This window comes from Rattus rattus, chromosome 3, assembly GCF_011064425.1.
Source record: "Rattus rattus isolate New Zealand chromosome 3, Rrattus_CSIRO_v1, whole genome shotgun sequence".
Classification (NCBI taxonomy): Eukaryota; Metazoa; Chordata; class Mammalia; order Rodentia; family Muridae; genus Rattus; species Rattus rattus.
In genome coordinates this window covers 28,436,219-28,451,740 of record NC_046156.1, presented here as the reverse complement: position 1 = coordinate 28,451,740, position 15,522 = coordinate 28,436,219, and the positions used below count along the sequence as shown (strand labels likewise).

Sequence of the window (15,522 nt, the reverse complement as noted above, 5' to 3'; positions counted from 1 at the left end):
TTTCCTTGGTTAAAGTCACACCGATGTGCTTTATATTATTTGGGTCTATTATGAAGGGTGTCGTTTCCCTAATTTCTTTCTCGGCTTGTTTCTCTTTTATGTAGAGGAAGGCTACTGATTTATTTGAGTTAATTTTATACCCAGTCACTTTGCTGAAGGTGTTTATCAGCTTTAGTAGTTCTCTGGTGGAACTTTTGGGATCACTTAAATATACTATCATATCATCTGCAAATAGTGTGATATTTTGACTTCTTCTTTTCCAATCTGTATCCCTTTGATCTCCTTTTGTTGTCTCATTGCTCTGGCTCGAATTTCAAGAACTATATTGAATAAGTAGGGAGAGAGTGGGCAGCCTTGTCTAGTCCCTGATTTTAATGGGGTTGCTTCAAGTTTCTTCCATTTAGTTTAATGTTAGCCACTGGTTTGCTGTATATGGCTTTTACTATGTTTAGGTATGGGCCTTTGAATCTCTTCTTTCCAGGACTTTTATCATGAAGGTGTTGAATTTTTTTTTCAAATGCTTTCAGCATCTAATGAAATGATCATGTGGTTTTGTTCTTTCAGTTTGTTTATATCATGGATTACGTTGATGGTTTTCCGTATATTAAACCATCCCTGCATGCCTGGGATGAAGCCTACTTGATCATGGTGGATGATTGTTTTGATGTGTTCTTGGATTCGGTTTGCCAGAGTTTTATTGAGTATTTTGCATCGATATTCATAAAGGAAATTGGTCTGAAGTTCTCTTTCTTTGTTGGGTCTCTGTGTGGTTTAGGTATAAGAGTAATTGTGGCTTCATAGAAGGAATTCCGTAGCCCTCCATCTGTTTCAATTTTGTGGAATAGTTTGGATAGTATTGGTATGAGGTCTTCTATGAAGGTCTGATAGAATTCTGCACTGAACCCATCTGGACCTGGGCTCTTTTTGGTTGGGAGACCTTTAATGACTGCTTCTATTTCGTTAGCAGTTATGGGGTTGTAAGACAAGAACTTCAAGTCACTAAAGAAAGAAATTGAGGAAGATATCATAAGATGGAAAGATATCCCATGCTTATGGGATTAATATACTGAAATAGCTATTTCACCAAACACAATTTACAGATTCAGTGCAATCCCCATGAAAATTCCAACACAATTCCTTACAAATATTGACAGAGAAATTCTTAACTTCATATGAAAACAAACAAAACAACCCCCAACAAAAAAGAAGCATAATAGTAAAAATATTCCTAAACAATGAAAGTACTTCCAGAGATATCAACACTGACCTCAATCTATAGTACAAAGCAATAGTAATAAAAGCTACACGATATTGGTATAGGAACAGACTGTTGATGAATGAAATGAATCAAAAATGCTGAATAAACTCACACACTTTGGGTTGATTTTGACAGAGAAGGCAAAACGAGACACTGGAAAAGGGAAAGCATCTTCAACAAATGGTGCTGGTCTAATTGGATGTCTTATGTAAAAAAAAAAAAGTACATATCAATCAATCTGCACAAAACTCAAGTCCAAGTGGATCAAATACCTCAACATAAAACTGGATCTACTAAATCTAATAAAAGAGAAAGTGGGGAATAGCCTTGAACTCATTGGTACAGGAGACAACTTCATGAACAGAACACCAATGGCTTAGGCTCTAACATCGAAAATTGATAAATGGGACCTCAATAAACTGAAAAGCTTCTAAAAGCAAAGGACATTGTCAATAAGACAAAACAGCAGCTTGCAGATGGAGAAACAGTCTTCACTAACCCTACATATGACAAAGGGCTAATATCCAAAATGTTTAAAGAAATCAAGAAGTTAGACACCAACAGACTCATTTAAAGAAATATTCAAAGTCCTTAGTCATTCAGAAAATGGAAATCAAATCAATGCTGAGATTCCATCTTACAACAACTAGAATGGCTAAGGTTAAAAAAAAAATTGGGTGATATCACATGCTGCCAAGGATGTGGAGCATGGGGAACACTTCTTCATTGCTGGTCGGAGTGCAGACTTGTAAAACCACTTTGGAAATCAATTTGGCAGTTTCTCAGAAAAATGGGACTATAGAACTAATCAAGAACCAATTACAGCACTCCTGGGCGTATACCCAAAAGATGCTTTACCATCCCAAAAAGGCACTTGCTCAACTATATTCAAAGCAGCTTTATTTTACATTCCAGAAACTGGAAACACTCTAGATTTCCCTCAACTGAAGAATGGATAAAGAAAATGTGGTACATCTATACCAGGGAATACTATTTAGCTATTAGAAACAAAGACATTATGAGTTTTTCAGGCAAATGCATGAAACTTGCGACTATCTTCCTGAGTGAGATAACCCAGTCCCAAAAGGGCATGCATTGTATGTCCTCACTTATAAGTGTATTTTGGTCATAAAATAGAGGATAGTCAAGCTACAAGCCACAGACCCAAAGAAGCTAAAGAAGGAAGGCCTAAGAGAAAATGCTTGAATCACACTTAGAATGGGGCATAAAACAGTCATAGGAGACAGATGGAGGGAGGGTACAAGGTGGGAGAGGGGATGGGGAGAGAAATGGAGGTGTTCAGGATCAGGTATTGGGAGGGACAGGAGAGATGGCCAGAAGGCTACGAGACTAGAAATTTGCAACTGATGGTGCTGGAGAGGTGGGGGCAGGTATCTCAAGACATGAGAGAGTTATGGAATAGTGGAGGTACTTAAGACAATAGGTGTGTCCTTAGCTGTGACTCACAGCACTGGGGATATGGAACCCGAAGTGGCCACCTCCTATAGCTAGGCAGGAAGCCCATTGGAGCAAGAGGGACACCAATGCACCCACAAAATTTTTGACCCGAAATTTCTTTCAACAAGAAATGCAGGGATAGAAGGAGCAGAGACTGAGGGAATGGCCAATCCATAATGGGACCAACTTGAGTCCAATCTGTAAGGGCTGATTCGGATGCTAAGGTCCTGTTTCCCAATTGCTTCCTGATCATTCAATAAAGATGCCAGGGGCCAATCACTGGGCAGAAGATAAGAGCCAGGATTTCTGGGTCCCTACAGACAGGCTACGAGGGATTTTTCTCCCTGCCATGATTCAAAGAGGGAAGAGGTGACCAGCCGTGTGAGATCTTGGGCTGAGTGACCATAGGATGCTTCCCATCTGGCTGATTAGAAATGCAACTAAGCTGAGGACAGTTTGGGGTTGTTAACAAGGAGAAGTTAAGGGCAGATTAAGAGGTGCTAAACTAATAATTTTGGGAAGGGCATGCTATTCAAGCAAGAGCACTGAATAATTGAGCCAATAAGAAAGGTTGAAATTGAGCATTATGTCTCTGTTTTTCATCCATGGATCCAATATTTTCTGGGTGAGTCTGGTAGCGAAGTCTGCCCAGAGCTTAAAGTAGAAGGAAATACATGCAACACCCATCCAATGGGCAAGCACCAAACCCTGACAGTATTAATGATAGTTATGATTGCAAACAAGAGTCTAGCATACCGGTCTTCTAAGAGGCTCTACCCAGAAGCTTACTTGTAAGAATGCAGAGACCCACAGCCAAACAGGATGTAGATTGGCAACTTCCATGGAAGGGTTGGGGGAAGGATTGCAAGTCCCAAATGGGTTAGGTACGCCACTGGGAGATCAACAGAGTCAACTAACCTGGTTCTTTGGGTGTTCTCAGAGACTGAAACATGAACCAAGGAGTATATAAAGACCTCCCTGCCTTTCCTAGATATGTGGCAGATGTGCAGTTTTGTCTTCATGCATTCCACACTATAAAGGATGCTGGCCTATAAAGGAACAAAGAAACCAAAGGCTCATGAAAGAAATTGTCCTTTAATCCAAAGGCTGCTATTACACTAAGGAAATTGCAGCAACAATCTAGAGTGGAATCTAACCAGAAAAAAAACACTACAGGGCTGCTCCTTTTCTCTGTTGGGTTTTGCAATTACTGTAACATGTATTGAGAAATTTACATCCACAGATCTTTGACATTTCTATGCAGATTCACTCACATATTTCTTAAAGAATATAAGGAATTTTCCATGCAAGTCTGTATGCAATGTAAAGAGGCCAGAAGACAGTGGAAGATTACTTGGAACGGGACTTACAGATAGGAGTTAGCTGCCATGCGGATGCTGGGATGAAACTTGGGTCCTATGGAAAACTACCTAATGCTGTTAATTGTTGAGCCATCCTTCCAGTTCCCAAGTATATTTTTTCTTAAGACAGGAGCCTAGCATGACTGTCCTCTGAGAAGCTCTACCCAGCAGCTGACTAAAACAGATGCAGAGATCCAGAGCCAAACATTGGATAGAACTCAGGGACTCTTATGTAAGAGTTGGGTAAGGATTGATGGCCCTGACAGGAATAGGAACTCCAGGGAAGACCAACAGAGTCAACTAACCTAGAATTGGGGACTCTTAGTGACTGAAACAAAGAACATACATAGGCTAGACCTAGCATCCTTGAACATATGTAGCAGATGTGCAGCTTGGTCTTCATGCAGATACCCAAACAACTAGAGATACCCAAAACTCTTGCTTTTCTGTGGAATAAAGTCCTCTATCCACAAAGCTTTAAATCATAACATTCCTTCTCTTTCTCTAACCTTACTTTCATCTCATAAGTAAAATAGGCTACAACTTGAAAGACCCACACTAACCTTGCCTTTATCTCATAAGTAAGATAGGCTACAACTTGAGGGTTCACAAAATATTTCATAATTACAACACTACTAAAGACCACAGTCCATGTGTTATGTGAGACTCACATTGACTGTGAGCTCCTACAATAGAAAAACAAGTCACTATTTTTACCACACACTGTCAGAGAAGAAACATTCTGTCTCCAAAACAGAAAACACAAAAGACAGCAAGTACTATCAACCCCAAATCCCCAAGGACAAACACAGAATCTGACAGCTCCAGTTTTGAAATGGTTGTTATGAATGATTTCCAAATATACATATTCTGCAAACTTCTATTCAGAATGAAGCTCTTGATAAAATTTAGGGTCTCAAGAAGTATGAACTTTTTTTTAACATTTTAACATTTGTACTAATTCACTCCAGGTTGAACTATTGAGAAATATAAGTAAGTTTATTAAAGGGTTTGCAATATTTTTCACAGGTGGCATTTCAGTCTAGTATGAATTGTGAAATGGTTCAATTGTTCTTAGTAGGTCCAGAAGACCTTGGCACATTCTTCACATTTGTATGGTTTCTTTGACAAATGAATTCTTTAGTGTTGTTTAATACCAGAAGACTGGTAATAGTTTTTGCAATGTTCTTCATATTTATAAGTTTGTCTCTAGTAAGAATTACCCTGTGTTTGATCAGTTAATGCAACTTCTAAATAATTTGACACATTCTTTACATTCATATGGTTTTTTCCTCCAGAACAAATTCTTTGATAATCCCTAAAGTTTTTGTTGAGCATTTTGCCATATTCTTTGCATTTGTATATGTCCTTCACATTGTGAGTTAACTTGTGTAGACTTAAGTATGACTTTGTAGAGAACGCTTTTCCACATTCCTCATATTTGTAATGTTCCTCTCCAGAACAGGCTATGAAATGAGTAGAAAGAATCTGGGAAGTTCCAAAGGACAAGACTTATACAATTGTAGGGTTTCACATCTGTAATGAATTTCCTTGTGTTGAGAAAGTAATTATGGACAATAGGAGGCCAGGACACATACTTCATACTTGTAGAGTTTCTCTACTATATGAATTGTCTTGTGTTTAGAAAGTGATAATGGAAAATAGAAGTCCTTTCCACATTCTTCACACTTATATGATTTCTCTCCTATATGAATTTGCTTATGGTTGGAAAGTCTTGAAGGATGATAGAAGTGCTGTCACATACTTCACATTTGTAGGTCTTTTCTCCTGTATGAGTTCTCTTGTGGTTGAAAGTGATGATGGAAAATGGAAGATGTTTCCAAACACTTTGCACATTTATAGTTTCTCTCCTGAATGAAGTTTCTTATCTTTGGAAATTCTTGAGGAATAACCAAAGGCCTTCCCACATACTTCACTGTGGTAGGTATTCTCTACTGTATGACCAATCTTGTGTTTAGAAAGTAATGATTTATAATTGAAGGTCTTGTCACAAATATCACACTTGTATGCTTTCCCTTCTGTATGAATTTTCTTGTGGTTTGAAAGTCTTGATGGATAATGGAAGTCCTTGCCACATACTTCACACTTACAGGTTTTTTCTCCAGTATGAATTTTCTTGTGTATCGAAAGTAATGATGGAAAGTGGAAGGCTTTTCCACATATTTCACATTTGTGTGGTTTCTCTCCTTGATTAAGTTTCTTATGTTTAGAATGTCTTGATGGATAATCAAGGGCCTTGCCACATGCTTGACCATGGTAGCGTTTCTCTCCCATATGAACTATCTTATGCTTGGAAAGTCTTGATGGATAATAGAAGGCCTTGCCACAAATTTCACATTTGTAGGGTTTTTCTGCTGTATGAATTCTCTTGTGATAAGAGAGTTTAGATGAAACGTGGAATGCCTGGCCACATACTTCACACTTGTATGGTTTTTCTTGAGTATGAATTCTCCTGTGCACTGAAAGTGTTGATGGACAATGGAAGGCTTTGCCACATACTTCACACTTGTAGTTGTTTTCTCCAGTATGAATTCTCTTGTGTACAGAAAGTGTTGATGCACAATAGAAGGCTTTGCCACATATTTCACACTTGTAGGGTTTTTCTCCCGTATGAATTCTCTTGTGTACCGAGAGTAATGATGGAAAGTGGAAGGCCTTTCCACATACTTCACACTTGTATGGTTTCTCTTCTGTATGAATTTTCTTATGTTTGGAAAGTCTTGATGGAGAACCAAAGGCCTTGCCACATACTTCACACTTGTAGGGTTTCTCTCCTGTGTGAATTATCTTGTGTTTACGAAGTGATGATGAAAAACAGAAGGCATTTCCACATACTTCACACTTGTATGGTTTCTCTTCTGTATGAGTTTTCTTATGGTTGGAAAGCCTTGATGGATAATCAAAGGCCTTGCCACATACTTCACACTTGTAGGGATTCTCTTCTGTATGAACTATCTTGTGTTTAGAAAGTATGGATAGATAATGGAAGGCCTTGCCACATACTTCACACTTGTATGGTTTCTCTCCTGTATGTATTTTCTTATGTCTGGAAAGTCTTGATGGATAGTAGAAGGCTTTGCCACAGTCTTCACATTTGTAGGGTTTTTCTCCTGTATGAACTATTTTGTGTTGAGAAAGTAATAATGGATAATGGAAGGCCTTGCCACATACATCACACTTGCAGAGATTCTCTTCTGTATGAATTATCTTATGTTTAGAAAGTATGGATGGATAATGAAAGGCCTTGCCACAAACGTCACATTTGTAGGGTTTTTCTCCTGTATGAATTATTTTGTGTTGAGAAAGTTTTGATGGATCATGGAAGGCTCTCTCACATACTTCACATTTGTAGGGTTTTTCTCCTGTATGAATTCTCTTATGGTTGGAAAGTCTTGATGGATAGTCGAAGGCCTTGCCACATACTTCACACTTGTGTGGTTTCTCTCCTGTATGAATTTTCTTATGCTTGGAAAATGTTGATGGATAATGGAAGGTCTTGCCATGGTCTTCACATTGGTAGGATTTTTCTCCTGTATGAACTACCTTGTTTTGAGAAAGTAATGATGGATAATGGAAGTCCTTGCTATAATTTTCAGACTCGTGGGGTTTCTGTCCTGTATGAATTCTCTTGTGTAAAGAAAGCAGTGAAGAAGCATGGAAGGCTTTACAACATATTTCACAGTTGTAGAGTTTTTCTCCTGTATGATTTCTTTTGTGTGCAGAAAGTAATGATGGAAAATGGAAAGACTTGCCACATTCTTCACACTTGCAAGGCTTTGCTCTTAAATGAATTTTCTGGTGATTCTGAAGTACTTTTTTCCACTCAAAGACTTGGCCACATTCTTCACACATATAGCATTTTCCCCCTGGTGATGAAGAATTGAGAAATGAATAAAAACAGTAATATTCTGTATATTTACAATGCTTATTTCTAAAATGAAACATTAACTCATACTTGTATTTCTCTATAAAACTTATAAGCTACATTCAAATTTCTGTCTGTATTTATTGAGGCCTAATTTACAGCACAGAAGAGGAGAAAGTCATGTAAACTTCCACTTAAGAAGACCATGATGACATAGAATATAGAAACAAAGGAATAGTAATCAAATGCACAGATGTAAGCAAAACATATCAACTATGAACACCCTTATGTATAAATGCAAATCAACCCCTTAAATAAATATAAAGGTTTTATGATTACTTTAAAAAAATTATAAAATAGTGTAACTTGGAAAACACCTGAATAAGCAATATATTTTTTTCTGAATACATAACACGTGAATAAACAATATGCATGTATGTATATATTCTAAATATGTAGCTTGGTTTTAGAAGCTGTAAAAGCTAGGTGGCATTAGAACACTTTCATAATAACATAAAAGAATAAATTTCAAAAATTCAAGACAAGGAGTTTTACACAAATCTTAACGCATAATGTTTTTGCACGTTGTATAAAGATTATTCTGTAATTCAAACTCTGATTTCTCTGCCCCCTATCTTCTTACCATCCAGACATGGTATTATAATGCTTGTTTTTAGAATCTCTCATTTTGAATTTGTATAAATATTGTTCCCCATTAATTTTCTGATTTGTCAATAAAAGCTGACCAGCCAATAACTGGCCTGGCCTGAAGAGAGAAAAGAGCTGGACTTCTGCCAGCAAGGGACACACACACACACACACACACACACACACACACACACACACACAGAGAGAGAGAGAGAGAGAGAGAGAGAGAGAGAGAGAGAGAGAGAGAGAGAGAGAGGTGGGGTGGGGATAGCTATGAGGAAGGGGTCCAGAGACACATGAATAGATGTCTGAAGCCCAGAGAACCAGACCAATAGTACAATGGTATCATAGAGATTTTGGCTGGGAGACAGTCAGATTAATTTAGAAGATTATAATCAATTATTAACACCTCAGTCATGTTTTTTTAAATCTCATCAAATAAGTCCTATAGTCTTTGTCTCATTCATTTGAGAGCTAGCTGGGATAGAGAAAAACCATCCCTTTTAAAAATGCATGCACACGTATCTTATGAAAAACAAAAATAGCCAAATAAAAATTACATGGAAATGACAGAGGTTAGGCTGTCATGGGAAACACAAGTTATTCTCATGGTAGAAGAAAACAAAACTTATGGAACTCATAACATGATGTCCTCCTTTGAAAGAAAGAGAAAATTGGATATTTAAAAGATGATTTATACCAGAATATTTTGTCTCAATGGCTTTATGCTGTATCTTAAAATTTCCTACTCTGTTCTCTGACACCTTCCTTCTGACATACCTGGGTGCAGAGTGATAGCCTCTCGTTTCTTCATATCTGAAGGCTCTTTTATTTGTTCCAGAAGTGTAATCAGGTATGGCTTAGAGGAAGCAAGACCTGTTTGTGGGAAAAGAGAACATTGTTAGTATGTTCTCCTGGGAAATAAAATGCCCCTCCAGAATTGTGTGAGCAAGGATGAGAAGATTTAAAAATAAAAAAGGAGTGTAGAAAATTAGTTCTCATGTATTTTCTGCTGAGCACATCAGAATACTTAGGAGGGACTTAGAGTTTGTGAGGTCCAAGCTTCATATCCCTCAGTTATAGGGAGACATTTTTAAAACCCAAGTGTGTGACAGTCTTTTTAAGGCGAACCATTTATTTTCTAATACAAGTGATACATTTAATAGGGGGCTATGAACACAAGATGTAGTGCTAAGCTATATGAGTAATATTAATTTTCCTTAAAAATCTCCCTGTTGGAAGCACAAGCTCCCATGAGGTACTGTACAAATGGAGCAAGTTTAATGTGGACAATTAATTAAGAATTCATCATGAAAGCTATCCTCACCCAGGAACACAAGGTTGCTGTAATTCTCCAACATCACATCCCGGTACAGACTCCACTGAGCAGGACCAAGGTATTCCAACTCCTCTGCAGAGAAATCAATGGCCACATCTCTGAATGACAGTATATCCTGGAAAAAAAAGAATAAATATTAGACATTATTTTGGGAGGTTAGTCTGGTCCTATGTATTCAAATGCTAACTTCTGTTCCCCAAGATCTGGCTGCCCCAATTATCAATTATTTCTCTTCTGTTGTTTTGTTTGTTTATTTATTTATGTTTTGTTTGTTTCTTTTTCTTTTTATTCTGTGCTTTTGACAGGAATTGGATTATGTTTGTTCTTGTTTATCGAAAATTTCTTCATTGCATCATTCAGTCATTTCTCCATGTTCTTTCTCATAGTTTCTTGTAGGCAATTACCGCTATACTCTTCATCCACAAGATTGCTTTCAATACACCCCAAAGGTTTAGTTTTCTTGAGATTTCATTTTCATTCCTGTGTATGTTTTCTTCAAACATTTAGTAAATATATGAACAGAAAGTGTACCTACAAATTTTATGAAGCTAGTATCACGTTAATAACAAAATCAGATAGAGACCCAACAAAAACTGCAACAACAAAAGAATTTTAGTAACCAATATCCATAATGAAGTCAAAGTCTAAGTGCTCAAAAAATATATTGGGAAGAAAAAAACTTGCAAAGAAAATACAGACACATGTTGAAAACATTGACCATGAAGAAGTTGGATTTATCGCTTAAGTGTGGTGATGGTTCACAATATGCAAGTTAATAAATACAATAAATGACAGAATATTATAGACAAAGATTACATGGTCATTTCAACTGGAGCAGAAGCTTCTTTAATGCACTCCAATGTTTTCACAACAAAGTGCTAGAGAATGTAGGACTAGAGGGTTGTTCCTTTAAGGAGAGGAATGTAAAACCTGTTTTCTATACAAGCTTAGAACAGATTGCTAGTGGATTGAACTTTATCCTATCACTGTGGCTAAAATCTCTGCTGCCACTGAGTCTCCTCCAAGATTCTTCTTGTAGTTAGTTTTCCTTATTTATTTTAAAACTGTTTTTCCACTCAATCTATAAAACCCATGTTTATAGACTTGACAACAAGTATCCTCTTATTCACATATGATCTGTATTTAGCTAATACTGTCCCTCTAAGAGATGTATGTATGCTTTACTGTGCATACAGGATTTAAGTGATTACCCCCAGAAGCGTTTTCACGAATTTTGTGCACGAATATGCCTATAAGAACAAGTGGGGGTCGGATTCCCCCAATTTGAACAAAAAACAGCTAATGAGTTGCGTTGGGCAAGCTGCCTTCCTTCCTCCCACGCCTTGTTATTTTGCTGTTCATGAAGCCCTTGAAACCCTGCAGGGATGCTGTTTGGGAGCATAAGAGAGAGTATGGGATTCCCCCCTGATTTCTCCTCTACCTCCATCAGACTCCTAAACCATACAGACATGAGCATGTTGTCCTCTAAGAGGCTCCACTCAGCAGCTTTTTCAGACAAATACAGACACCCATAGCCAATGAGTGGATGGAGCTTGGGGACCCTTATGGAAGAATAGGAGGAAGGAAAGGCCCCAAAGTGAATAAGAACACCACAGGAAGACCAACAGAATCAACTAATCTGGAACTTTGCAGCTCTGAGTCTGAACCACCAATTAAAGAGCATACATGGGCTGGTCGTAGGTCTCCCCACTGATATACAGTAGATGTGAAGCTTGACCTTCATATGGGTTCTGAACAAGTGGGATGGGAGAAACCCCAAAACCTGTTACCTGTACTTGGGATATGGTCTTCTAGCTGGGCTGCCTTGTCAGGTCTCAGTGGGAGAGGAGGCACCTAGCCTCACAGAAACTTGAAGTGCCAGGGTGTGGAAGGAAACCCAGGGAACCCCAACCAACTCAAAGGAGAAGGAGGGGAATAGGGGAAGGATTGTGTGAGGGGGTGACAAGGAGGTGAGCTGTGAGTGGAATGTAAAATGAATACATAAAAAATAAATTAAAAAGAAAAGAGAGAGACAGAATGGAAGATACATATGACACAATGGAAGGTGCATATGACCTCACGGGGAAACTGGGAAGAACTGGGAGGCTATACTTAGGGGAGTGGAAGAACATAAATATGGATTGAAAAGGAACTGCAGGAACTCTTACCCCTACTCTCTACCTGCCGACAGCTCCTCTAGGCAATGTAGTGGTCGCCATGATACATAAACCACACAAAGACTCCACAAAGAAAGAGCATTTCACCAATTTTCCTTATGAACATTGATGCAAAAATATTCAATAAAGTACTCACAAACTAAATCTATGAACACATCAAAAACATTATCCACCAAGAGCTCAGGGGTGGTTATGAAAACCCATCAACTTAATCCACCATATAAACAATCTGAAACAACCAAATATTTCATGTCAATCTCCTTGAAAAAAAACTTTGAGAAAATCCAGCACCCCTTTATGTTAAAAGCCTTGGAGAGATCAGGGATACAAGGTGCATACCTACACACAGTAAGAGCAACATACAGCAAGTGAATAGCCAATATCAAATTAGATGGAGAGAAACTTAAAGCAATTCCACTAAAATCATGGACTTGTCCAAGGCTGTCCATCTCCCCATATCTCTTCAATATAGTACTTGAAGTTCTAGCCAGAACAATAAAATAACAAGAAGGGATACAATTTGGAAAAGAAGAAGTCAAAGTATTATTCACAGATGATATGATGTATGCATAAGTGATCCCCACAACTCTACCAGAGTCCTCCTACAGCAGATAAACACCTTCAGCAAAATGGCTAGATAGAAAATCAGCTCAAAAAAAAAAAAGCAAAACAAATTACAAAAACAAAATCAGTGGCCCTCAGTTATACGAACAATAAATGGGTTGACAAAGGAAGCAGGGAAACAACACCTTTCATGATATCCACAAATATTATAAAATATCCTGGTGTAATTCTAACCAAGCAAGTAAAAGGCCTGTAAGACAAGAAGTTCAACTATCTGAAAAAGAAATGTGACTAAGATATCAAAAGATGGAATGATTTCTCATGATCACAGATAAGTAAAAATAACATAGTAAATATGGCCATCTTGTCAAAAGCAATCTACAGATTCAATGTACTTCCCATCAAAACTACAACACAATTCTTTACAGACCTTGGAAGAACAATTCTCAACTTCATATGGAAAAAAAAAACCAAAAAACCAAAACAGGATACCTTAAACAATCCTGTATAATAAAATGACCATCCCTAATTTCAAGCCATATCACAGAATAGTAAAACAAACAAACAAACAAACAGAAACAACAACAACTGCATGGTATTGGTACAGAAACAGAGAGGATAATGAGTGGAATCGAAGAGAAGATCCTGAACTAAACCCACACACCCTGGACATTTGATTTTTGACTAAGAAACCCAAACCATACAATGGAAAAAAGGAAGCATCTTTAACAAATGGTTGTTGTCTAACTGGATGGCTGCATGTAGAAGAATGCAAATAGATCCATATTTATCATCCTTCAGAAACTCAAGTCCACATGTATCAAAGACCTCAACATAAAACCAGATAAACTAAATTTAATACAAGAGAAAGTTTGGAGTAGCCTTGAACACATTGGTACAGGAGACAACCTCCTGAATGGAACACCAAATAGCTCAGGCACTAAGATCAATGATTAATAAATAGGACCTCGTGAAACTGAAAAGCTTCAGCAAGGCTAAGGACACTGTCAATAGGAAAAAAAAATGACAGCCTACAGAATGGAAAAAGATCTTCATCAACCCCACATCCCATGGGTGGGGGATGATACCCAAAATATATAGAGAAAACAACAACCCAAATAACCCAACTTAAAAATGAGGCAAAGAGCTAAGCACAGAATTCTCAACAGAGGAATCTCTAATGGCCAAGAAAGGCCTTAAAAAGTTCTAACATCCTTATCCTTCGGGAAAATGCAAATCAAAGCGATTCTGAGATTCTACCTTACACTCAGCAGAATGACTAAATTAAAAAACTCAAGTCACAGCACATGCTGGCAAGGATGTGAATGAAAGGGAAACTCCCCCATTGCTGGTGTGACTGTCAAGTTGAACCACTATAGAAATGAATTTGGCAGTTTCTCAGATAACTAGGTACATAGTTCTACCTCGAGACGGACATACATACAAAAGATGTTCCATCATACAGCAGGGCAATTTGCTCAACTAAGTTGGAAGCAACTGCATTCATAATATCCAGAATCTGGAAACAATACAGATGTCCCATGACGAACAAATAGATAAAGAAAATGTGGTTCATTTACATAGTAGAATACTGCTAGGCTATTGAAAATAAGGACATCAAGAATTTTTTCAGGCAAATGGATGGAACTAGACAATATCATTCTGTAGGCTCAGAAGTCCTTGAATGCTTCAACTCTCCCTTTAGCCCAGAGGTTAATTATTTGGATTGTGCACACACTGGTTCATTCTAATTCCAAGATTATTCTGTGGCTATATAGACATGTATCGTGATGATTCGGGTGACAGGGTTGTACACTATGAATTCCTATTCAAATCTAACAATTCATTCCAAAGGAAAATGAGCTAACATCCCATACAACGGTCACCCTCACAAGACTCTCTGCCCCTGGACACTAGGAAATTTAGGAAGTTCTTTAAGTCCTGAGAATCTGACTGCAGCCATGTCAGTACGGTACAGCTAGGCAGAGCAAGTTCTGGCAGAGCAAGTTCTCCAGCAAAGTTGAGTGAGCTCCCTTCAGCATCTCATGCAGTCATCAGACCCAGCTTGCCCTGGCAATCCTGTTGCTTCCAATGTTCTCCCTGTCAATCCTACTCCCAGGGGCAGTGGCGCATCCTCGGTCAGCACAGCACCTCCAGGCCAGCAGCTTCCCCGTCTCCCAATCAGCCCAAGTCAGCTCCCTCCAAGACCGACTCGCCACCATGCACAGTGTCTCAGAATTGCAGGACGGCGCTGCTCCCTGCACCAACCTCCATGTCAGAGATCCAAGCCCAGATCTGAGCAGGACACTCCTTTTACTTTGGGGAGAAACAAGACTGAAGAATGAATCCGGAAGTTTAATACCGATAGTCCTTGTGACGTCATAATAGTTGGGACTACAATTCCCACAAGTCAGTGCAAAAGACTTCCAGGAACACACCAAACAGGTTTTCTGCACTGCCTGGGTACCTGCCCAGCTGTGAGCAAGTGAAATCAGAAAGAAACAGTCTTTGGCAGCCAGCCTCAAGGCATTCTTACTTTTTGAAAGTGCTGTGGTCTCAGTACGCGATGTTTGTCTGTGAGTCGAACCTTACAAGTAATGTTTACCACATTTGCTAGTAATTTCTGCTAAAACGTGATGTAAAGCTCAAATCTGCTTGTAAAATCATACTAACACACGGGAAATCATGCTTTCATGGCCTGCTTTACTTAAAAAATTAGGAAGCAGGAAGGTAATGTAGGACTGAGCATTTAGATTTATTGAAACCAGGCTTGGTGACACCGCCTGACATGCAGCATCTCCAGTGTTTCAGACAAAAGAATTGGAAATCAA

General features: G+C 38.4%; 1 protein-coding gene across 2 annotated transcripts; it reads right to left on the bottom strand.

Annotated features, from left to right (window-relative positions):
• Positions 1–5,054: 5,054 nt before the first annotated feature.
• On the bottom strand, positions 5,055–15,061 carry LOC116896249 (zinc finger protein 728-like). 2 transcript variants are annotated; one of them, XM_032897319.1, is made up of 4 exons: positions 14,960–15,061; positions 9,939–10,065; positions 9,392–9,487; positions 5,055–7,964 (listed from the first exon to the last, which is right to left on the bottom strand). In XM_032897319.1, the coding sequence occupies exons 1-4, from the start codon at positions 14,963–14,965 to the stop codon at positions 5,935–5,937; spliced, it is 2,259 nt and encodes a 752-aa protein (XP_032753210.1). In that variant the 5' UTR covers positions 14,966–15,061; the 3' UTR covers positions 5,055–5,934. The 2 variants fall into 2 exon arrangements, with proteins under 2 accessions (XP_032753210.1, XP_032753211.1); XM_032897320.1 differs by having other exon boundaries at positions 5,058–7,964; positions 14,843–14,979.
• Between the last annotated feature and the right edge of the window lie 461 nt (positions 15,062–15,522).

Coding starts and splice junctions, on each gene's coding strand:
- LOC116896249 (XM_032897319.1), bottom strand. Junction 9,488..9,938: donor CAGCAACCTTGTGTTCCTGG/GTGAGGATAGCT, acceptor TCCCACAAACAG/GTCTTGCTTCCTCTAAGCCA. Junction 7,965..9,391: donor GGCTATCACTCTGCACCCAG/GTATGTCAGAAG, acceptor CTTCATCACCAG/GGGGAAAATGCTATATGTGT.